Here is a 24,713-nt window from a genome sequence, read left to right on the forward strand (position 1 = left end):
TACCACTAAAAAAGCTTGTCCACACGTGGAGACCCCACTAAAAGAACCTTGGAGTCCACCTAACTGATCCTTTTTGCAGATCTTCAGCAGTTAGAGACTATTTTCTCAAGAGAGGATAAGATGCCTAATGGTATTTTATTCTGTGTATGATCGTGTACAAAATACACGTCAACACTACCCCAGCTATCCATTGGAAGAATTTTCCAGAGAAGACATGTGTCCAATTAATACAATTATTTCATTGGTCAGAATTGAGTTTGTTGTAACAAACCCTAATTAGGGTTTTCATTGTAGAATCTTGGCCATTGATCTCAAATTGATCTTAGCCATTGAATTGTATTAAGGGCACTATATAAGCCCCAACTCTTCATTTGTAAAGGCTAATAGAGAATAGAAAGGAGTTAGTGAATAGAGAGTAGTTAGAAGGTGAATAGTTAGCTAATAGTAGATAGTCAATTGATAGAATAGCAATTAGAGTAGAATAGAAAGAGAAGGCAAAGATTGTTGCCAAGATGTTGTTGTAAAAGACTTGTAAAACTTCATTGAAGAAATGGTGAAATTCATGGGTCGATTCAACAATTTGCATGGTCTCTATACTTCTCATATTTGATTTCATGTTATTAGATGAGTGGAAGAAATGTGTTTGATTGATAGTGAAATTCGTATATCCATACTACTAGCAGTTTGTTGATTGCAAACTTGCCTTGTGTAGTCAACTGGAATCATTCAGCTTAAGCTTAACTTCAATTGTCGCTTCTTCATTGATATGCATCAGCCTGATGGTGTCTATGCATGTAGTGATGATCTGAACATCATAAAGCTTTCCTTCGAAGATCGCACTAACCTTGTGGAGATGGTCCTAGGATGTCGAAACAAGACTTAGTTAGAATTTCATCAAAGATCATTCATTGCTCCTACATTCTTAGTATCAGAATTAGATCCTTTCCTCGCCCTCATCCTTTTTCCTTTTTTTTCAAAATCTAAGCCAGTGAAATCCTGTGATTCCAACAAAACAGACGTTTAGGTCGTCAAGTGTAAGTCCCCTTGTGATTCCAGCAAATCACATCATACCACAAAGACCTTATCCACACGTAGAGATCCTACAATAAAGAACCTTGGAGTCATCCCGATTGATCCTTTTCGCGATATCTTCAGCATTCGGAGACTTTATTCAAGAGAGGATAAGGTACCCTTTAGGTATTTTATTCTATGTTTGGTCGTGTACAAAATACACGTCAACAAAACCATAACTCTAATACCTAGCAAGGCAACCACTATACCAAAAGCCCAGATTGATGGTGAATGGTGCCCACCGGTGTTAAGAGCGGGGTTTTTGTCCCACCAAAGTGTCAGCGCAAGTGAGCCCCCTCGTGGATACTTGGCTACTCGATCATGGGTGGGTCATAGTCCTAGGTACACGCCTAGTGGGAATCAGCACCACTACAACATTTAGGCTGAGACATCACATGAATGCAATTAAATAAACAAGTTTCAATGTTTCCTACAACATAAGATGTATACTAGGAAAACTCTTTCACGAAAAATACAACCTCCAAAGCACACTCAACGCATTCATGAACAATGACAAGATTAATATGTACTATGTATTCATACTCTCAACAAAATATACAAGAGAATTTGAACTCTGGTTTGTAGGGTCGATCCAGTAGCATAACCATGCTCTAAACTCCCCATGTACAAACTCCATCCCAAGCATCCAATATACAAGTCAAGTACAATCTAGGAAACCAACGTTGGTTTCCAACACCATGGGCCAAAACTATGTACGAATTTTAGGCACCTAACTTCATGGTCCAAATTCTAACCCTCTCCTCATGAATATACCTCCCACAAATAGTATGTATCTCCCAAATCAAGGTCTCCGCCCACCAAACTTTGACACTCCAATTTGGTCCATTCAAACCTCCTATAAGATGCTCTTGCACATATTATTAACTGATCAAAGATGCTCCACCTAGTCTACTATGTAACCTGCCGCACCACATTACAATGTTCTTACACACATCATGTATTCTCTTACACATTTTAAATGCCATAAATGCTATTACATGTGTCATGATACAAATGCCAAGTGGTATATTGTGTCACCTAAGGAATCATGAGATTCCTTCCAAGTAAGACATCCTTTTTCATGTGGCCCCATACAATGTTATCTAGATTTGCAAGGTGTAAATCTAATCCCAAAAATATCACTGACCAATCCCAAGAAGCAAAATATATTTGGAAGCATTGCAAATTTAGGGGGGTAACAATCCACTAAGTACAAAATGTGTAAGAAGCAAGTCTTAAGAAAGAAATTGCAACAATATGATGTTGAAAAAATATCTCAATTTTTTTCATATTGGAGCTCCTAATATCTCTGTCTTTTTGAAAGCTTTTTCTTTTGGCACTTTATAGATATTTTGCAATTCTTGTTTTTCAGCTTCTTCTAAGCATATTTGCAGGCACATAAGACATTAGTCCAAGATTCCTATATGGGTATCAAGCAAGCAATACCAATCCTTGATTATCAGGCCTGAACTAGAAGTACAAGAATGGGAAAAAGGTGCAAAATATTATCAAATGCACAAGAAATTTATGTTTCTCTATTGCACATTGAATTTAGTATCAGACTACAGACACATAAACAGGTTTAATCCACTGTTGTCTGCTCTGTTTGGCAAAAAAATGGTGTTACACAAATATAAAATAGTAATTAACGATTACCTGTACTACATTGACAATTTGCTTAATTGCCCACCCCGGCAAAGCCAACAAGCCAAGAAGCATCAGTGGAGATTTCCGTTTTATGCCAGCCATAAATACCTAGAAAGAAGAAGTGAGATTTAAAAGCAAGATAGAATGGATTTTCAACAAGAGCCTAAACTGTTAGATATTAAACCCCTTACCTTGATCACACCATGTGGTTGATCTTCAGAAAGAAGGTATAATACCAAATAAAGAACCTGCAAGCTCCTCCAAAAATCATGATAATGACCATTATTGACAAAATGTTACATTGCTATAATTAAATAAGAACTTTGTAAACAATGGCCACAGATCATCACCTCAGCACCAATACAACAGTAACCCATGAATAGACGGTGTTGATAATAAACCTTAACAAGCCAGCTCTTGCTATCCTTTACATCTTTATGGCTTGTTTTGCTTGAAAGGAATGTACTAGAATGGGAAGGAAACAACTGTCAGAGGATCTACCAAACCAATTTCCAACACAGATTGGAGGAAAAAATCAAACAAAAATAACTGTTCGACAGAAAATTTTAAATACCTGTACATTTGTAACCAATGACTTGCAATATCAAGGGCAAGCAAAGCTAAAAAGAATGCAAAGCACGGCCTACACAAATAGCAGACCACTTCATTCAAATAATCATAAATTTCAACCAAAATTTAAAGAAAATTTTCAAAACCACAGAATTTAATATTAGAGATTTCATGAACAGTACCAGCCAATTAATCAATATTAACATATTTATCTCACCTATAAAGATGTGAAAGGACCACCAGTAGAGCAGCAGTGCTCACCCTAGAAGATTAAAACACAATATTGCATTTAGAAATTTCTAATAGATAATTAGAAAAATGAATACAATCATTTGGAAAAAACAAATAGATCTTCATAGATTTGGTACAAGAGGATATGGGTTAGCATTAAGGCAAAGTCAGATTTGAACTGATGAACACAAAGTAGCATTTGTCAACTTAGGGTGACAATTTAAATCCAATCAGAAAGAATGTTAGCAGAATAAATGCATTAAGAATGAGAGCACTCTATGAGGTATATATTGGGGTGTGTGTGCATGCTTCTTATTTAATATTGAGTAAATAAGTTACATTGGTTGTGACTTACATTGAGTAAGTTGATTCATTAGACATAGCTAATGCATAAGTCTTTGCTACATTACAAACCATATGTCTAATCTGAATAGTCATATGAAAGGAAATACCCTAATAGTCATATGAAAGGTTGAGTTATAACAGTACTCCCCCAAATGCAACCACTTAAACCACGCCTTCTGCTGCCTTGAAACATAGTTGCGTAAGTAACCTTCCACCCATTTGTTGACTATCTCAGTCTATTCATCAATCTGGAGATGGTAGATAGTGCTAGGGGTCAACTCTGTACCACATAACTTGACCAACTACTTCCAAAACAAACTCATGCTATCCCTATTACTAATGATACTCTTAGGTGTCCCATGCAGTAACACCTCTCTGAAGTGTTGTTTGTAATTAGGGCTGGCGGATTCCAATTGCCTTGGGCAACATTGGAATCCGCCCTCCTTCATATAGGGCCAGGCCCAATACCTCTCGGCCCTCACCTAAAGAGACTTCCACACTTCACTCAACTCAACACGCCTCCTTGATAGGGCCGACCCTATCAATTAAAAAGGAATCAATAATTAATTGTTTAATGGTAAAGGAGGCCGACATGTTTGAGAAGCGATATGTCTCCTATAAATGCAGCACATACTTCTCATTATTACAATCAAGTCTTTTCAAGCTGATGAAATAATATTCGGTGAAGAGCGAATTTTATACTAAGGCATTTGGAATAGCAAACTCCTCTAGATAGTGGCAGTAGACAGCGAACTTCATTAGGTTGCAGCAGATCCCAAACAGTAGACAGCGAACTTCATTAGGTTGCAGAAGATCCAAATTGAAGGCAGCGAACTCCTATCCTAACTAGGAGAGAGCGAACTCAACCAAACAGCAGCAGATCCAAACTGAAGGCAGCGAACTCCACAAGAGGCAGCAGACCATCTCCAAAATATAGAAGACTTCATTAAAGGACTGTGATCAGATGAGGAGGACTGCAAACTGATTGAGGAGTATTCCATCTCTTCCACATAGTGGCTGCAACTCCAGATAAGTGTGTAATGTTCAGTTGAATTCTAAATCATAAATCAGATCTGAGGATCCTTTGGCTGGGTTTTTCCTCCTAGGAGGTTTTCCCAGGGTAACTGTGCATTGTCTTTAGCATTTCATTTCCTTTATTATGCTTAAAGTATGGAAAACAATAAATTAATTAACCTAATTCTAATTTTCTGAGTTTTATTCAATCTGAAAGTACTAAAATTAACATGAAGAACAAATTTGCCACTTGTATTGCTGTGTATCTTGCTAAAATATCGTAGAAATGAACAAACTTAGTCAATTTGTCCACTACCGCATAGATGCAATCCTTCCCTTGCACCTTGGGAAATCCTGTAACGAAATCCATTGAGATACTTTCCCATTTTTTAGTAGGAATTGATAGGGGCTGCAACAGACCAGCAGGGCAAGTATGTTCATTTTTATTTTGTTTGCAAACTTAGCTTTCATGAACATACTTAAGAATTTCATCTTTCATCCCTTTCCATGAGAATCTCTCACAGATCTGCTTGTATGTCTTATAATATTCAGGGTGGCTAACCATAGGAGTGTCATGAAAAGTCTTAAAACCTTTAGTTTAAGCTTAGATTCAGGAACTAGCAACAATCTTTCCTCGTAAAAAATGTGATTATCCCTTACCTTATACCTGTCATTCTCTAAGGAACCATCGAAAATGCTATTGGCAAGGACATTCTTTGCATATTCAGCATGCATTTGCTCCTTCCAGCCTACTGCTATCTCTAGAAATGAACACAAATGTGGCCTTCTTGTCAAAGCATCAGTCACTACATTCCTTTTCCCCTTGACATATTCAATGTCAAAATCCTAGGCTTGGAGTTTGCTAACCCATTTTTGTTGCCTTGAGATTCTTCTGATTTAGGAAGTACTTGAAGCTGTTATGATCAATTTAAACAATGAACTTCCCTCCAACAAGGTATTGTCTGAATTTAGCCAATGCATGCATTATGGCTAATATCTCATTATCATAGATGGAGTAACTCCTCTCACTTCCCCTCAACTTCCTACTCTCAAATGCAATTGGGAGTTTGTTTTGCATAAGGACGGCCCCAATACCTTCACCTGAAGCATCACACTCAAGCTCAAATGGCTTAGAAAAACTTGGAATGGCTAAAACAAGACGTGCTCATCAAATGATTGAAGTGATAAAAAATGTTTGTTGCGCTGATTCAAACCAAGTAAAGTCTCCCTTTATATATTAACTGTAACGAAAAAAAAAATTAGGTAAAGAGGACCCTGTATTATATTGATATAAAAGTAATAATTACATTGATTTAGATGGAAGACCCTTGGGCCATTATTAGCAATCTAATATAGACCATAAACCATCAAAATGAAGCTCCTTATAATACACAGCATTTAAACTACTATGAAGACCAACATTTGAATTAAGAAAAGAGCCATGCAAGTGCTAGTTTGCAGGGATCCATGCTAGATTTTGGGAGTTAGATGTTGATGGTATGGCACTAATAAATAAAGGTGAGTAAAAAAATTTAATTTAAGAGGCCTCACAGCCTACACAAATCGCAAGATACGAAAGTACCTATAGGGCCATCAAGCACCACACAGCACACGAAAGGCACACCATGTGTCTACACCCCACCAAAGTCATCCACCAATAATACTCACCTATGCCTTTGAACACACGGTGCAGTCTTAAATCCTTGTGCAATCAATGCGTATAGCAAGCACTAGCTCACCAGTGGCAGAATATTCTGTGAGAAATATTTTCCATTCATAGAGCATAATCTGCCAACTACATTTGCAAGTGAATGTTCTAGCAAATATTACATGAGCAAGGAACATTCTAAGCAATGCATTCAAGGAATATCCTTTGCTAACATCAATAGGGATTTTTTAAAATTTTGTCCCCGCCCCCCTCTCCAATGGCAAATTGATTTTTGAAGTTTACTTTCAAATGCCAATAACTTAAACTCGGTTTGACCTTTTTTTCAACAATTCTTTAATTTGGGCTAATTTCTCATGTTCTACACAAAGGCAAAGATTATTTTTTATTTTGATGCATGGAGTTTTCAAAAAATTCAATTTGTCATAGGCGTTGCTGAGTAATCCCAATTTTTGGAACTTCGGTGACTCCATTTGGACTATACGGACTCCTTTTTAGGTGCAGTTATTTTTAAAAGTTGCATATTTTTTTGTGTACTTCACAATGGTGCTATCGTTTTGTAGTCATTGTGAGAAAAAATTGTATTTTCAACACAGTCTTATTTGACATATTTTGGCAATCATATTGCATAGATCTAATCTTTTGCATGTTGATCACAGTTTAATCTAACCCTATCATGGCAATTGTATGCATGGAAATCAAAAGACCACTTAGCTTTTCTTGCAAGTGGTAATTGCTTTTGCACTAAGTGCCAAATCATTTGCTTGGAAGGGGGTGGAATGTGTGGTGTGGTTTTTTGATTGAGTGAATTTGGTAGGTTGTGTTTTGTGATTGTGCTTTGAGTCCTCTCTTGTGCTCTTCAAATTTCAGCCATGGATCATATTATGTTTCCTCTTGTAATTCCACATAATTGTGCAACATGGGAAAAAATGGATGGAGTAAACTAATTGAAAAAAGATTAATTCACTATATTAAGGAATCTATTCCAAAACCATCAAATCCTAATTTGAATATGGATTGGCTCATTAAAAGTAATATAGCTCCTCAAACTCTTAGGAAATATGTTTTTGTTGATCTTATCTTTCATATTGAAAAGTGTAAAATAATTAGCAAAATTGATGAGATTAGAGGATACAAACTTGATAATGAACTTAATAATCAAGATCCTAAGAATTTTGATACAATCCAAGACTATGTAACTAAGGCTAATGAAATAAGAGCACAACTCAAAGATTGTGGCACCGATAAGGATGCACACTTGGTCTTCAATTTGTTGGGCAAGCTTCCTTCAGAGTATGTAGCTTTTGTTTTTAGTTTCCAAACTCATTAGTTGACTATGGGGAGTGCCTATACTATACCATAATTTGATTCAATTACAGAGATGGGGATACTTGAACAATTAAAATTCATCTCCATGGGTATTCTTAAATCATCCAAGTCACATGCTCCAGTGGCAAGTCATGAGATACAAATCCAGCAAGAAATAGAAGCAATCTAAGAATCTTAAGAAGAACACACAATCCACATCTAACTCCACAAAAGAATCTAAAAATTCCTCTCCTGAGGGGGAATCACCTAAAAAGGAGAAGCCTACTTGTCAGCTTCAGCTTCTTCCAAACAAATAGAATTTAATAAGGAAAAGAATCACACTTTTTAGATAGGTAAGAAAAAAGGAAAAGCTATTTGTGCTACTACCAGTCAGGGACTAGGGAGATGGCTTCTAGATTTAGAAGCTTCTCACAATATGGCATATTCGTAGTCTATGTTCTCTTCTTTTGAGCCTTGCAACATGCCACCTATTTTGATGGGCCATCATACTCATATGAAGGTAAATGGGAAGGGATCAATAGATATTGGGGATGGCAACTTCAAAGATGTTTTGTGTGTACCTCACTTGACAAATAATCTCTTTTCCATCTATCAAATCACTCATGGTGAAGCAGGGAAAACTATGGAGTTAACTTTTGATTCAGCTATCATCAGAGACTTGGAGAGCAAAGTGGTCATTGCCACTGGGGTGGTAGATCACGCATCTCAATTGTACTCCTTTTTAGACTTTGTTCCCATCAATGACTTTGATAATTCGAATGATGATCACACTTCTAGTGTGGACTTTGATTTTGAGGACTTTGGCTACTTACACTTGGGCATTCTCACTTGTGATCCAATTCTTGACCCTCCTATCGAGATCACATCTACTATTGGTCCTAATCATACTTGTGTTTGTTGAAATAGTAGCTAGCTCGGATACCTATCTATTGTATTTTAATGTTGTCAATGACAATTAAAATACACGTATTATCTATTATGTAAATTGAACTTAGGGCTGGGCCCAAATACATGTAACTTGTAATTATGTCTTGTTTGGGCAAGACCTATATATAATGTAACTTGTGGATAGGACAGGCCCTATAAATGTAACTTGCAATTTGGTCTGACCCTAATTAGGCAATGTAACTTGTGGTCCTATACTGAATGTAACTTGTAGATAGGGTAGACCCAAATGTAACAATTAACTATGTTTTGAGCTGGGCTCAATTGTAACGTGGTGGCTATTGGGCTGGACCCAATACCTAACGTGGAAAATGTATAATATTAATTATTTATCTTGCAAGCCGACTTGAGGATGTTTAGCACCAAAAAAAGGATGGTATATAATCCACTTGAAGATGAAGTCATTTATACAATCATTCTTAGCAAATGCAATCTGCTCTCCTACATTTTAGTGAACTCTTCACTTGTGCGAATTCAGTCAAGGATATTGTTGGGCGAAGTTGTCAAGATCTTCTGCAATTCTGCTCCAGCCTATTGTTGTCATCTATTGCTGATCCTCTCTTTTGGTCATCTACTGTTGATTAGGGCTGCATCCTTCATCACCTTGTCAACTTGCTGTTTGGACAGCAATCTGAGATAAGTTTGCTATATTGTAATTGCCTACAATTGAGATAATACATATCATATTTAAGGCTGGGTTTTTCACCTCCAAGAGGGAGGTTTTCCTAGGGTATTGGCATCTTGTGTCTTGTATTTTATTACTATTACTGTTTATTCACAGTCTGATTATAATTAATTGGTTAGATTAACATCTAATTGCTTGAAGTTAACATGGTATCAGAGCCAGGTTCGTACTAACCAGTGATCAGATTTAATCATGCATTTTGTTATTTGATCTTTGTGTGCCCTCGAGCTAGGGCACGCAAGGCAACTAGGGCTTGTGGCATCATGATGGTAGTTTGGAGGTGGTTACCTACAGTATGAGCACAACATGAAACATGAGGTGGTTTCAGGTGTTTTCGTTTCCCTAAACTTTATCGTTGTTTGTATAATCTTGAAAAAGGTTATCGTGTTAGTAGAGTTGCGTGTTGTTGTTTATCTCTGCATTATTGTGGTTTTGCTTGTGTTAAACTTATATTTTGAAAAACAAGTTTAGCTGTGTATTAAGGAAAGATTATTTGCAACTATTCGTAAAACCCTAGTATGGGTTTCGCCTCTAAAGTAACATTTTTGATAAATGTATTTAGTTTAGTTTTTGTAAGCCCTTGTTAGGGCTTGTTGCAAGAAAAGTTATATAATCTTTGTTATGGAGCTAAACCCGTATGTTGTCCTCAAGACTTACTATGTTAAAAGTTAAGACTAGTATTCAAACCCTTGTTCAAGTATACTGTTTGGAATAGACAATGGTTAATGTTGTTCATGTAAACCCTAGTTCAAGTTCCCTTTTATATTTTGTATACCCCAGTATTATGAATTGAGGGTTTGATTATTGTAATCTATGTTTATCATAGTTTTGCATACCCCTGTTCCAATTGATTATTTAAAAGCATATCTTTTTTTTTTAATTCTTAACCCTTGTTTGATGTCTCCAGCCTATGGTTTAGTTTGATCATTCAAGGATTTGTGGTTATATGATCAATGTTTACTTTTCAATAACACTAGTTTAGATTTGGTGCTCAGTTTTGGTTAAGTTGTATTATGGTAACAGGTTTTCTTCTATTATGTTAAGATGATCACTATTTCAGTTGAGCAATTTTCAAGACTTACTATGTTAAAAGTTAAGACTAGTATTCAAACCCTTGTTCGGGTATACTGTTTGGAATAGACAGTGGTTAATGTTGTTCATGTAAACCCTAGTTCAAGTTCCCTTTTATATTTTGTATACCCCAGTATTATGAATTGAGGGTTTGATTATTGTAATCTATGTTTATCATAGTTTTGCATACCCCTGTTCCAATTGATTATTTAAAAGCATATCTTCTTTTTTTAATTCTTAACCCTTGTTTGATGTCTCCGGCCTATGGTTTAGTTTGATCATTCAAGGATTTGTGGTTATATGATCAATGTTTAGTTTTCAATAACACTAGTTTAGATTTGGTGCTCAGTTTTGGTGAAGTTGTATTATGGTAACAGGTTTTCTTCTATTCTGTTCAGATGATCACTATTTCAGTTGAGCAATTTCCAAGATGATTATTATTGTTTATTTGTTAAAAGAAATTCAAAACAGATTTGAAAAGGAAGTGCTATTTGTTAAGGTATTCAAGGACGCATTTGTATATTTTGTTACTTCTTTTATTTAAGAGGATGACAGTTTTATTTCAGTTTTTGAATAAAGAACATTATATATGCATATTGTTGTAGGCATTCTTTGAGATGAGTTTAGTTGTATCAGAAAGTGATATCATTCTTGATTATACTCTATTGAGTTATTGATTTGCAGTGATTCAAATGCATGATTATTCTACTTTGTATATCAGCATATTGTGAAAATTTATAGGGCACTACAGTTCATTATTTCACTATACTATATCATTGTATGTATAATGCATAAGCTATAAGTTAACTTGCATTATATATGTTGTACCTTTGCTTCTGAATCTCAAGTGATACGAGATTAGAAGATGTTATAAAAGTGATAGAGATGATACTCTGTATTTGTGTCATAACTATGATATGTACATAGTCTATCAAGGCATAATGGAAATGTTGACTAATCTGTTGTGCAGGGTCCAAACCAAGCTTAGTTGACAATAGTGTTCCCATATTGTAATCACTATGCAGTATGCATAGATCTTAATATAAGAGGGTCCCATTAGGGAACATTACACACACACACACACACATATATATACATATACCACCAGCAGTTGTTGGAATTTGGAGTGCTAAAAAGGGCAAATCTGAAAATAATATTAGACTGTTGTTTTATGCTTGATCCGAAGATTAATTCCTTTGATGTGTTTGATGTTGGATGACTAGAGGTTTGGTCTGAAATACCTTTATATCCTTTATCAGAATTATTTTGATTATATTAAAGCTTACTAATTGCTATTGATTCATGGAAGTATAGTTCTCTTTCAGGCTCTATCATTGCTTGGTTAGTATCTTCATTGGTAAGTATACTTTACTCTCCTTGTAAACATCCTATGTCACCATCATGTGGTACTTCACTATTAAAAGGTATTAGTAATTCCTCATCTATGATCTGATTGAGTTTTTGTTATAACCTATATGGTGATGTACAAGTTTCAGGTTGTATGCTACAGGCTGGCTTTTTTAATTTATGTCACATAAGTATTGTCTCAGCATTCTATGTATCATTGGTTCTATCTAACTTATCATGAATGTTGTGATCCTCACCCAAGGTCATTTTTATATAACCTCATATAATAGGTGATGCATGTCGAGGGCCAAGGCCATACTGACATCAAAAATCCATAAGCTTGGATTGATGTGGCTTCAGAGGGAGCTTTGAAATAAGGCATAAGGATCTTCACACTCAATTAGAAGAAGTTTGAAGATATGTCATGATCATAATTGCGCCATGGGTCCAATTCATAAAAGGTGAAGTTGGCACTTCTCATCCTTGTTTATGAATACTTATGATACTATGATGCTTGGCTATCAGTCTGACATTGAGGATTAAGAGGGAGCTCTATGATCTTCAATAAAACTCTTGGAATGAAAGAGTACTTGATAAGCCTAGAGTTTTGTAAAACTTGTTCCTTGAAGTATTTGAAATGATAATTTTGATTCCTTATGTGGATGATCTAACTCTGACTGATAAAGATAGTCTCATGATTTGATATAAGAAAGAATTAGCTTAGAATTAAGATGGAAGATCTAAAACTAAAATGCATTACTTCTAGGTTAGAAGTGTGGCAAGGATCTAATGAAATTATTCTAAGTCAAGTTTTCTATTGTTATAGAATTATGGATTGTAAACTTACATGGAAACTAACTTGAAGAAATTGAGTATGTCTGCAGCCAACTATGATCTTGCAGATTCATCTAAATAGAGGCAAGTTGATTGGTAAGTGCTTCAGCTAATCAAAGCAAAGCATACTTTGATATATTTGCAAGACACAATTGATTATGGGTTGAACCTACCATCATTAGAAGACTACTTAGGTTCAGATTGTTCAAGAAGTGTTACGGACAAGGAAAACACTTCAAGCATTCACCCGCTGAGATCTCTTGAACCTACAGGAACAGTACTCAGTTGCATTGAGTATTGCTGAAGCTAAATATATTGTTGCAAGTGTTGCATCAAGAGAAGCTGTGTGGTTTCTCAAAATTCTTGTTATGTTGCTTTGATTTATCATCAGGGTTGTATAGAGATACCTGACAATTCAGTGTTTTATGGCAGGACAATGTTGTGTTGCAAATGTTTTCACCAAGTCTCTTGAAGCTTGAGTACTTCAAAAAATAGACTTGGAGCTGTGGAGAACACCGCCTTGGTTGAGAGGGAGTCTCAACCTCAGTGATACATTGTGTTGTATCAACCACCCTCTGCGGGCAATGTAAGGTGCTAGTGTAATCTTCTCAGGGAGAAGAGTAATTGTTACCATCCTCTGCGGGCAATGTAAGATGGTAGAAAAGATCCTCTCCACCCTCTGCGGGCAATGTAAGCTGGATTCAGTCTATGCTTGTGTGCGAGCTGGAAGATTATGTTATGTAGTTTCATTCTATGCTTGTGTGCAAGATGGAAGACTACAATATTCTGATTATGTTTATTCCATTATTTGTTTGTGTGCAAGATGGAGGATTATGTTTATTAGATTCCATTCTATGCTTGTGTGCAAGATGGAGGACAATGGTTATGTAACTCCACTCTATGCTTGGGTGCAAGATGGAAGATTATGACAGTGTATCCCTCTCTGGGAGAAGGCTGAGGTGTAAGACCTCTTCCACCCTCTGCGGGCAATGCAAGGTGGATCCATCCTTTGCGGGCAATGCAAGATGAACATCACGGAATGAGTTCATGATATTTATGTGTTTTATTGCAAGTATACTCTATGGAGCTTATACATTCATCCTTGCGGGCAATGCAAGATGAAGGTCATGAATGGATCATGACAAGTGGCAGCTATCCTCCCTAGCTAAGAGGGAGTGTTGAAATAGTAGCTAGCTCGGATACCTATCTATTGTATTTTAATGTTGTCAATGACAATTAAAATACACATGTATTATCTATTATGTAAATTGAACTTAGAGTTGGGCCCAAATACATGTAACTTGTAATTATGTCTTGTTTGGGCAAGACCTATATATAATGTAGCTTGTGGATAGGACGGGCCCTATAAATGTAACTTGCAAATTCGGTCTGACCCTAATTAGGCGATGTAACTTGTGGTCCTATACTGAATGTAACTTGTAGATAGGGTAGACCCAAATGTAACAATTAACTATGTTTTGAGCTGGGCTCAATTGTAACGTGGTGGCTATTGGGTTGGACCCAATACCTAACGTGGAAAATGTATAATATTAATTATTTATCTTGCAAGCCAACTTGAGGATGTTTAGCACCAAAAAAGGATGGTATATAATCCACTTGAAGATGAAGTCATTTATACAATCATTCTTAGCAAATGCAATCTGCTCTCCTACATTTTACCGAACTCTTCACTTGTGCGAATTCAGTCAAGGATATTGTTGGGCGAAGTTGTCAAGATCTTCTGCAATTCTGCTCCAGCCTATTGTTGTCATCTGCTGCTGATCCTCTCTTTTGGTCATCTACTGTTGATTAGGGCTGCATCCTTCATTACCTCGTCAACTTGCTGTTTGGACAGCAATCTGAGATAAGTTTGCTATATTGTAATTGCCTACAATTGAGATAATACATATCATATTTAAGGCTGGGTTTTTCACCTCCAAGAGGGAGGTTTTCCCAGAGTATTGGCGTCTTGTCTCTTGTGTTTTATTACTATTACTGTTTATTCACAGTCTGATTATAATTAACTGGTTAGATTAACATCTGATTGCTTGAAATTAACAGTGTTGCTACAGATATGGCTTCTTGTGATTCAATGTAGCAAAAAATTCATTGTCTTCCAAATACAGTGAATTGGGATGACTACTAGACAAACATTACAAATTTGTTTGTGGAGTCCTATCTTGCCAATTTGGAAGACACCATTGGTGACATACATCTTCTCTTTAATGAAGATGATCCTTCTTCAATTGTTGTGAGGGAACACTCTGACCCTCTTCATCATTCTCTACATGATCATTCTTCATAGTTTGACATGAGTGTGAATGCTTTGGAACAACAATTGGAGGGGATTTCTTTATCTTCAGGGGAAATACTTGAGTCTTTGGATCTTGTTCTACATTCATTTTCACTAGATCTTAGATTGTCCTTTTCAGCAGTGTGGCCTAGTACACCTAATTTGGAAGGGGCAAATTTCACCATCAACATGGGGACACCTGAGCAGCTTCAAAGACTCCATACATCATCATCCGTCTCCCCTCATCTTCATTTCACTAATGAGAAGACATCATTCATAAACCCTTGGTTTTGTTTCTTCCTAAAGGGAGGAACATCATTTGTTGATCGTGAACCATCTTTTCCATCCAATTTTGAGCATCTATCACTGGTGCACATTCTACATTAAGGGGGGCTTACATGGTCTCTCTTCTTCTCTCTTGTGGGGGGACTTTTTCCTCACATTGGGTATTGTTCTCCTCGTTTCTTCTTTAAAAGTATTTTCAAATTTTGTATTTCCATCTCTCTTTTGGGGAGGAGTTTTGTCCCTCTAGATTTTCTCCTTTTCTTTATTTGTGATAGATTGCATTTGTACATGGGTGCCTCACATTGCCTAGTAGCCAAGACCCATATTTGTAACTTACATCTTGCATTGTTTGCATTCTCCCTAAGTTGCATTGAAGGGAGGTTGTTGGTGTGAGAAGGATATTGTAACTAGTGTTGTACCTAGCAAGTAAAACACCTAAGTCCTAATCACACATGTTACTTTAGTTTACTTAGGGAACACATTGGATACTTCCCACTTTCAATGGATAGTTATAACTTTTCCACCTTAAGTAGATGATAAGTTGTCACTTTATGTCTCATATCATTAGACTAAGACACTTGCCACAATCTTATGCTATCATATGTCTCAACTTGGTTTATATAACCAAGGGTCTCTCATACATTGTACATCCACTCTATTTGCATTCTTGATAGGAATATAATTTATTTTTGTCATATTGATAATCTCACTTCACTGTGCTTTCCATTAGACCTCTAGATCTTAGGTGGTTATCTCCATAGCCACATCTTATAGATATTGTGCATGCACTCAAGAATAATCTATAGCAGTCCCAAAACCAGAAAAAGATGAATGCCGATTGGCATTGAATAAAGAGGGTATTCGAGGTGAGAGGCATAGTTTTCTTAAGAATACAATCCTACAAACAATCTTCCTCCAAGGGAAGTGGGGTGTGAGATTGTTTACGAGCTGGAGCTCCCAAAGAACAGCAAAATTAGTAACATTTTTCATGAGGCATGCCTTAAAAAGGCCCTCAAAACAACTCTGTTATTAGAGCTGCCACCTCTTAATGATAAAGGGAAATTGATTTTGGAGCCTGAGGCTATCATTGATTTGAGGGAGGAAACTCCAAAATAAGGTTATTCTAGAATATTTGGTGAAGTGGAAGAATTTACTTCTTGAAGATGCCACATGGGAGGGAGGGGTGATATTTGATCATCTAAATTTGAGATTGCTTGAGGGCAAGCAAAATTTGGGACGGGAGGATTGTCATGTCCCCTACATCTTGACTGCCTGAAATTATTATTTTAATAAGTGTTTTTACACACTAGTTAATAATAATATAGCATTTTATTATCAATAATATATTAACATTATTACTTTAAAATTAATAATGATACTCTTTTTAGTCAATGCAAAAGAAAGAAAGAAAAAAAATTCAATTCAAATTAGTCGGCTCCTTGGATTTAAAACGCAAACAAGTATTTAAGGATCACAAAGGCACCTTTCCCTGCAAATCAGCATTCATGGTTGCTGGAGCATTTCACCTGTAAGGCATTATTGTATCTGTGGCAATCCAAGGATGCATAGGATAAACTCTAATGTTTGCAACAGTATGCATTAAGCATCTATGAATGTTGACTTCCTAGTTTTAGAAAAAATTATACATGCTGAGAGACTATTATTTTAGACAGATTAACTCAAAGTATGTTGCCACTCTTGTTATTACTATGGGTGAATGTTCATTAATGCAGAAACAAATTATTGCAGTTGTTCCATTTTCAGTAGCCAGTACAATTTGAATGAAAATTAGTATTGGATCATAACAAACTCAAAGTTCTCTTAGCTTTGCCATTGTATCTTACAGCAAGTGCACCCTCAGACTATCCAAAACTGGAATCTCCCATCTATGCATGTCTCTCTTTTTCTTACAAAAAATATGAAATGACTTTCAAATGTGGATTTAATTCTCTACTAGAAAATGTAAAGACTCAACTTTTTCGACACGCCTGACTAACATTTGACTTTGAGACTCGCCTAAACTCAGCGAGTCCGAGTCCAAGTCATGCTTGCCGAGTCTCTAGGACTCTGACTCGGACTCGTCCAAGTCTGGCGAGCAAACTCGCCAGACTTGCCGAGTCCTGAGCCCCAAACTCGGCTATTGGTTGGGTTAGTAAATGACAACTCGCCAGACTTGCCAAGTCCTGAGCCCCAAACTCGGCTATTGGTTGGGTTAGTAAATGACAAAAAAAATACATTTTAAAATTATTTTTTTAAATGAACGGTATCGTCTTTGTTCACTACAACCTTCGCCTGAGAATGAGAAAAATTAGGGTTACAACATGTCAACCAATAGAAAAATAACACCCAACACCTTTATTAAATAAGAGGTTTTTTTGGCCTCGCGGGGCGCTGGCCCTCGACCCCGCCCTGTATCGCGACAGGGAATGCGCAAGGGGCGCTGCCCCTTAACCCCACCTTGGGAGCGCTGCCCCCAAAGCCCTGTCAAAAAATATGGGGGGAAACTGCATCGATAGAAGTAGGGAAAATTTAAGCTCCGAGTCTGACACTGATTGGATCGACCAGGTAGATATAGAGGCTAAGACTGTAGCCATGGCAGAGGAGGAGCGGAGAGCACGAGCACAAACAAGAGATTTAGAGGTAGACAGTGACACGTATGTTCCTGATGTTGGTGAGCATGGCATGGTGTCATGGGGAGTGGCTATGGTTGTCGAATCATCCAGGACCTACCTTAGACGCCTTCGCAGGGGGTCGGGGCCGGAGGGTGCAAGCTCCTCTGATCCATAGGCTTGTAGTTGTATTTACCTTTGGTATTTGTATGAAACATTTGATGATGATCATATGATGACATGGATTTTTTATTCCATGAGTTTTGTAATATTGTATACATTTGACAATATTTATATATCTATGTTTGTTATTTCCTTCAGCTACAATTTGTTTTTATGCTTATGTGATTGATGTATACTTGTGTATGTAATCAAATGAGCCGAGTTTGATGATTTTATTGTGTCTTTAAGGTGTATTCAATAAAGGGTGCCTGAAACAAGTTTTAAATCTTTAAAAATCTCTAAATTTCTTGAGTTTTTCACTGTCCCGAGTCCAACCGAGTCTAGAGCCGAGTCTGATGCCGAGTCCCGAGTCCCGAGTCCGAGTCCAAGTCCGAGCCGAGTCCAAGTCCCATTTCTTTGGTTTAGACTGTGATTCAAAAGTTAATGTTCTCTTCACTTTGCCCTTATACTGTGCAGCAAGTGGATTCTCAGACTATCCAAACCAGAGTTTCCTGTCTATGCCCATCTTTGCTCTTCTTCTAACAAATATGAACTAAATTTTTCAAATGTGAGGGTTCTAGCAGATGCAAGAACTCCAAAAACATTTTAAAAGGAGACAAAATATTGACTAAAGCAACCATATCATCTTCATCATCCTTTCTGTTGATTGCAGATAACTGATTTCTTAAGTCTTTTGGTCTAAGAAGTTGATCCAACAAAGACCGACCCTCACTTTCTGTAAAACAACTGATCTTTCAAATATAGTAGCACCATACCTTTTTTGGAGGCTTGATATTTGTCGTTCAAATCTTCCCAAAGTTTTCTGACAGAAGTGGCATTCCAGACTTCTGGGATCTAGTCATCAGATATGGATAAATTTTACAGCAAAAGGTATTCCTTGTTATGTTTATCAAAATTACAAAAAATTGTGAAAGATGTGGTGCCCATTTTGAGGGTTATCCTTTCACAGTCCCAGTATTCAGGGACTGAGTATTTTGTGGCTTCAAACAATAAAATTTTGGCCAGTTAATTTATGTGCTTCAAGCAAGACTAGGTTTCAAAGTTACCCATGTTTGACAGCATAACAAGAATACGTTTTTAACCAGACTACTCACAAAAATCTTGGAATGTTATCAAGATTTTACCAGAATTTTTGCACTGACAATTTCCCATGGTAACAGAAAATATAGTGATTATTATTAAAAATCACAAACAATGATTGACAGATCTAAGAAAAATGTGAAACTTAAAGAACAAGATGTGTAACTTATCTCCAAATCCCTGACTCTGGCACTTTTTCCTGCACTTTCCATTATTATTCTATATGATAATCCTCTGTCCTTGGGCACTGTTTTTTCTGCACTTTTCTGTCTGTTCTACTTCTCTGTGCCCTAATCTGCAAATTATCATATCATGATTCTGCCATAATTTGCATAATGTTGAGCCCTTGATCCTCAACTCTGGCTGAGCTGATGTCAAACTTGAACTGCCACCTCTATTCTATCAGCCCAATCTTTTTTCCCTTTTCATAACTTTCTGTTGCAACCAACCTCCTAACCCTAGCCTGGCACAAATATTAGAACACCAAACTTGCAAATCCATTCCTACGACAATCTGCCCAAGCAAAGATGCCTTCTTTTTGCCAGCATTTTCTGTAATCACAAACCTGTCTAGTCTTGCTCTAGCAAACCCATCCAGGGCCTCTTTCTTCCAACCTCTTAATGCTGTTGGAGGTGTTAAGCATGCTTTAGACACTACTGATACAAGTATAGACAGGTACAGATCAGTGAGGCATTACTCTTCCTTGCAATCTACTACAACTGAGGCTCCTGAGCACCCCAGCTCTCACTCTAGTGGCCATGGTCAACATCTTGTGTAACGCTAACAATCAAGGATTTTGGTTCCTCAACTGGATGGCATTCTTCTGTTTATTAAATTACAGAATCTTCCCCCTTTTTCCCTTTTTATCATTGTACTTGCTTGGCAGTGTGCCTTTTTAAGGTTGGCCCCTGTATGTGTATGCTTTATTGCTGATGCCTCTCTTATTGCCCTATTTCTCATATACTGTACCTATTGTGCATCCAATCTCATTGATCTATTTTTGGACATTTGTGAACATTAATATATCTTTTTTCTTCCTATAAGCCACACAATGGAATGTGTATGCGCAATTATTTATTAGTGAGCATGGAAGTTACATTGTATAAGATGCTCTGATAGACATAACTAATGCAGTTATTTATTAACATATTGACAATGTATAAGTTATTTATTAAGATATTTTCTTTTTTTCTATTTTTTATGCACCAAATGGAGCAAACTGTTCGAGACTGAAAAAGGGCACATCCAATCCCAAGTTTCCGAGATCCAAGATGTTGGGGACATCACTTAGAACCCCAGGTATGTGTCCCTATGTAATATTACCTCTTTTTAATGTACAAAATGAAGCGGTCTTTCAAAAAGTGGATGTCTCCCAAATCCCCAGGGATGCACTCCCACGGATCCTTGGTATTGGCATACGTGCCCATGAACAGTAAAAAGTAGGCAATCGGATTCAGATAACATCACCAATCATCCCATATGACAACAAACCATTCTTTTTGTAGATTTCTAAGTCTACATTATAAACCTTATGTCTAAACATTAGTATAATAAAAAATTCACCTACACAAAACAAGCTGCACCACCAAGGGAAAATGTACCAACAGTGAAAACTTGGATCTCTTGTCTCAATTGTATTAGACATTCCATTCCAAAGGAGGAAGATGGACGAAAAGTAAGAATAGCTCTATTTATCAAACATGCATCACAAAGGTAAGACATGTTAGAAGAAAAAATGATAAGATACTTGTAAAGAATCTAAAGATTAAGACTCGCACCTGTCTGTGACCATGTCAAGCACAGCTCCAAAAGTAGATGCTGAAAAAATGAACAAGAGATCATTCATAGTAGAAAACATCAACTACAAGGAAGAGAGATCTGTTTACACAACAGGACATTATCAAAAGAAAAATGCAATATCTGCTTCAATTCCTTTAATAACTCGGCAATAGATAAGAGAATTATTGCTGCAGGGAGCTGACTAGCAGTGCTACTAATTGAACAACAGGAAATCATTTTCCAATCAAGGAAATGTCTTACAGGTCAAAGATATTACCTTGGTCGAGCATGCGGGCAAAACGTCCATCCAATTCATCACAGACAAAACTGCATATCCAAAACCAAGATACAGATATTATCATATGATCACACTATACAAAAACATTGCAATGTTCTTCAGGGATCAACTTTTTAGTTTGATATGATTCTGATGTTTAAAATCTCTCTACTAAACCAATCATAAGGAAAAGAGTAGAAAGGCCAATGCTTAATAAATTGCAATTTAATAGACTGAACAAACCAATATTTGTTACAGTGAGAACTTCTGGATTCAACTGTGTTAGTTTTCATGCATAATTACAATCTAATAAATTCCAAAAAAAAGCCATTGCTCAAAGCATATTCAAATCCTCACACCCCACAGCTTGACATGAAATGAAATGGAACAGAAAAAATACTGCAGTAAAGCATAAACAACCTCACCTGAAAAAATAGAGAGCAGTGAAGAGATTTTTGTTGGAGAAGCTCTCTCCAAATGCTATAATATTTGCCACTATCCTTGCATATCCTGTATGTTTAGTACACAACTAAAATCAGCATTTGAAATTCAGAAAAAATTAGATAGATTTGGAGGAAGCAATAGTATAGTATATTTACCAATAAGATTTGGAACATAAAGATAAATTGGCCATGATTTGAGATCTTTTTCTTTATGTTTTGCCATACCTGCAAAACAAAAACAAATGTCGCTTTCCTTAACCACCTTCATAATATATATGTCTTAACCTTCAAGATCCTACTGACCTGACAATTTGAAAATATCCAAACTCACACCTGAAATATAGGCCTCATTTATTTAATTTCTTAAAGGTGGAGGGGGAGCTTAAGATTTTAATGCTAACATGCAAAATCTGGAAAGGCATGTACAGTTTTAGTTGCCTGATAGTGAAAACATGTGTATTCCATGGTGGCAGTCAAAAAGTTAAATCCAAAGGAGGTGGAATTGTACACTTCTTTGAACAATATAAGGTAAATGAAAAAAACAATTTTCTTGTGAAATGTTTGAATAAGGAGGTTCTCATGTACTAAATTGATGTCTTGCTTAGTGGGAACCTATAAACTACTTTCATCTTTAAAGTTTTAAACTTCTATATCAATGTTCACAGCAGTGTTACCAAACTCACTGGTTACCCAACAAGTCTCCCAAGTCTTGTATTAGGCATGCCTAAATGAGGCCTACAGATCCACTGCAGAGAATCAGCAAGTTTCTGACACTCACTAGTTTGTGCAAGTGTCATGAGTCCCACTAGATGGACTCGTGGTCCAAACAACCTGGCCAGTTAAAAAAAACAACAAACAACAAACATTTTAAACCCACAAAAGCTAGAACCCAAAACATGAATAACAAGAAAAAGACATAATTTTATAGCAAAAAGAATAAGACATCAAACAAAGCAAAAGAAGAAAATTGCAAGCAAATCTTGAGCTTGCATTTAGGTCCATTGTATTAAAAGAGGTTGATCTAGTATCAGATTAGATCACTGATGTCAAGGATCTTGTTTTACTGAGGACTAGGCATGCATGGGTTGATCAATTTGAGCTTGAGGATGAGGCAGTAGCAGTAGCCAAGGGGGAGGAGGTAGCACAAGTGAATCCCTTGGATGTTTCTGACGAGTGCAGGAATCATGGGTTCAGTAACATCGAGGACCAATCTAAATGTGAGCACAAGGCCCACCATAGAGTTGGTGATGTTGAGCCAAGTGATATAAGCTCCCCTATATCCTAATACATGAGTGTTGTACACCCAAAACACTTGTGAGCATTTATATATTTAAAAATCTTGTTTACTTAAGCTAAGATCCACTTTTGCACTCATTTCTCTTATGTATCTTTGTGTATGTGAGCTTGTAATTGATTAGTTTTTCATGTACTTAAATGTGAATAAGAATGCACAGACAAACATGTACTTCTTTAAAATATCTGTGTATCTCATCTTTATTTTCAAATTCCCAACTTTTTGTGCCAAGTCCAAGTCCAAAATTAACGTGCCAACTATAAGTCTAATTATTACAGTTCATGGTGAGCCAAAGATAGCTCATGCGCTGAAGAAAAGGAATTACCAAGGGATATTAGGAGTATAAAAGAACTCCATTAGTACCCAAAACAAAAAGAAAGATAAAAACAAGAAGCCTAAAGAACTTAAGAGGGCATCAACTCAATAAAAAAGAAGTCATGCAAGGACTTTTCCTAGGCTAGATGAGCCCACTATTTTAGGAATAATAAAATGTATAAAATAGAGATTAGCCCAAAACCAAATGCAAAGAGCAGATTCTCTAAAATTATTACTATAAATGATCATAAAACCAAAATAGCACAAACTTGCTACTCCCACACTCTTATAGGCTTCCACTATGAAATCCTAGAAAAAATCTTACTATCATAAATATTCTCAATTGTAGCACGACAATGGCCGCCCCTATACTCATAGACATTTCCCAAAAGCTCTGACCCAAGTACAAGAAATTCCCTACAAAGCATTGGAGACAAATTTGGAGGGGGCATTCTCTGAAGTGCCCGCACATGCAATTTATACAAAAGATATAAGGAAGTATATCCACGTGCCGCTAACAAAAAATAGACCACACCAAGTTTGAGGCCATAAGGCTTACTCTATTGCAACTTGGGACACAAAACTATCTAGCACAGTACAACCACATTGCAAAGAGAAGGTTAGATGTCTGGAAGGATGTCTCAAACTTCACACAAGAGGAGAGGTGGGTCTGAATCATCCTAAGGCAGATCCACGATGAGTATCTATATCTAGACCGGCCATACAAACTAATAAAGGAAGCCATTCAAGCTATCACTGGCCTATATGCACAAGGGGTAGTACCTAAGAAGGCAATAAAAAATTATGAGGTGACCAAACTAACCAAGGCCACATACAGCAATCAGATTTTAGATGTAACCAAAATTACAAACCCTACACTGAAGTATGCCACCATGGACATAAATTACAAGGTATATCATACAAATAGGGGAGATTTCACAACCACCACTTCAATTCATGCAACATACCAAATGGTGACCTCAAAGCTAAGGGCATAGACCTTTGCACGAGGTATTGTGGTAAGAACTCCAAGAGAATGTAGAGCACACGAAACACTCACACTATCCATTTTGATATGGCACCCATATCATTCATCTAGCATTTTACTTCATGAACAAGCTACCAGCATTTGTGGGAAAGATTTGGAATTCAATAAAGTCGGTTGCAGCACAACTCAAGGATCATATGAAAAATTTTCAAGAAAACACCTCCTACATGACAACTTACTAGCATTTCTTTAAATCCCTTCAACAAAAGATGCAGAATAGGGAACAATCTCTTTTAATATGGTCCACAAATATATGAGCAACATTGTATTCCTAGTTGACAAGGATTTCACCCCCGGACATCCTATATCCCCAAATTGGCATATGAAGTAACAGATGTGGAGATTGACTCCT

The 24,713-nt window shown here is 36.7% G+C and overlaps 1 protein-coding gene across 2 annotated transcripts in view; it reads right to left on the reverse strand.

Annotated features, from left to right (window-relative positions):
* LOC131056797 (probable CDP-diacylglycerol--inositol 3-phosphatidyltransferase 2) overlaps positions 1 to 24,713 on the reverse strand; it is a 107,006-nt gene that overhangs the window by 66,467 nt on the left and 15,826 nt on the right. For both annotated transcript variants that reach the window (XM_057991068.1, XM_057991067.1), the window contains exons 2-10: positions 21,861 to 21,929; positions 21,687 to 21,771; positions 21,262 to 21,311; positions 20,984 to 21,023; positions 3,506 to 3,550; positions 3,293 to 3,361; positions 3,069 to 3,183; positions 2,910 to 2,966; positions 2,728 to 2,826 (exon numbers count right to left, since the gene is read on the reverse strand). In XM_057991068.1, coding sequence (XP_057847051.1) covers positions 2,728 to 2,826; positions 2,910 to 2,966; positions 3,069 to 3,183; positions 3,293 to 3,361; positions 3,506 to 3,550; positions 20,984 to 21,023; positions 21,262 to 21,311; positions 21,687 to 21,771; positions 21,861 to 21,927 — 627 coding nt within the window. In that variant the 5' untranslated portion in view covers positions 21,928 to 21,929. The remainder of the gene's footprint in view (positions 1 to 2,727; positions 2,827 to 2,909; positions 2,967 to 3,068; positions 3,184 to 3,292; positions 3,362 to 3,505; positions 3,551 to 20,983; positions 21,024 to 21,261; positions 21,312 to 21,686; positions 21,772 to 21,860; positions 21,930 to 24,713) is intronic.

The sequence above is a fragment of the Cryptomeria japonica genome, chromosome 4, assembly GCF_030272615.1.
Source record: "Cryptomeria japonica chromosome 4, Sugi_1.0, whole genome shotgun sequence".
Taxonomy (NCBI): Eukaryota; Viridiplantae; Streptophyta; class Pinopsida; order Cupressales; family Cupressaceae; genus Cryptomeria; species Cryptomeria japonica.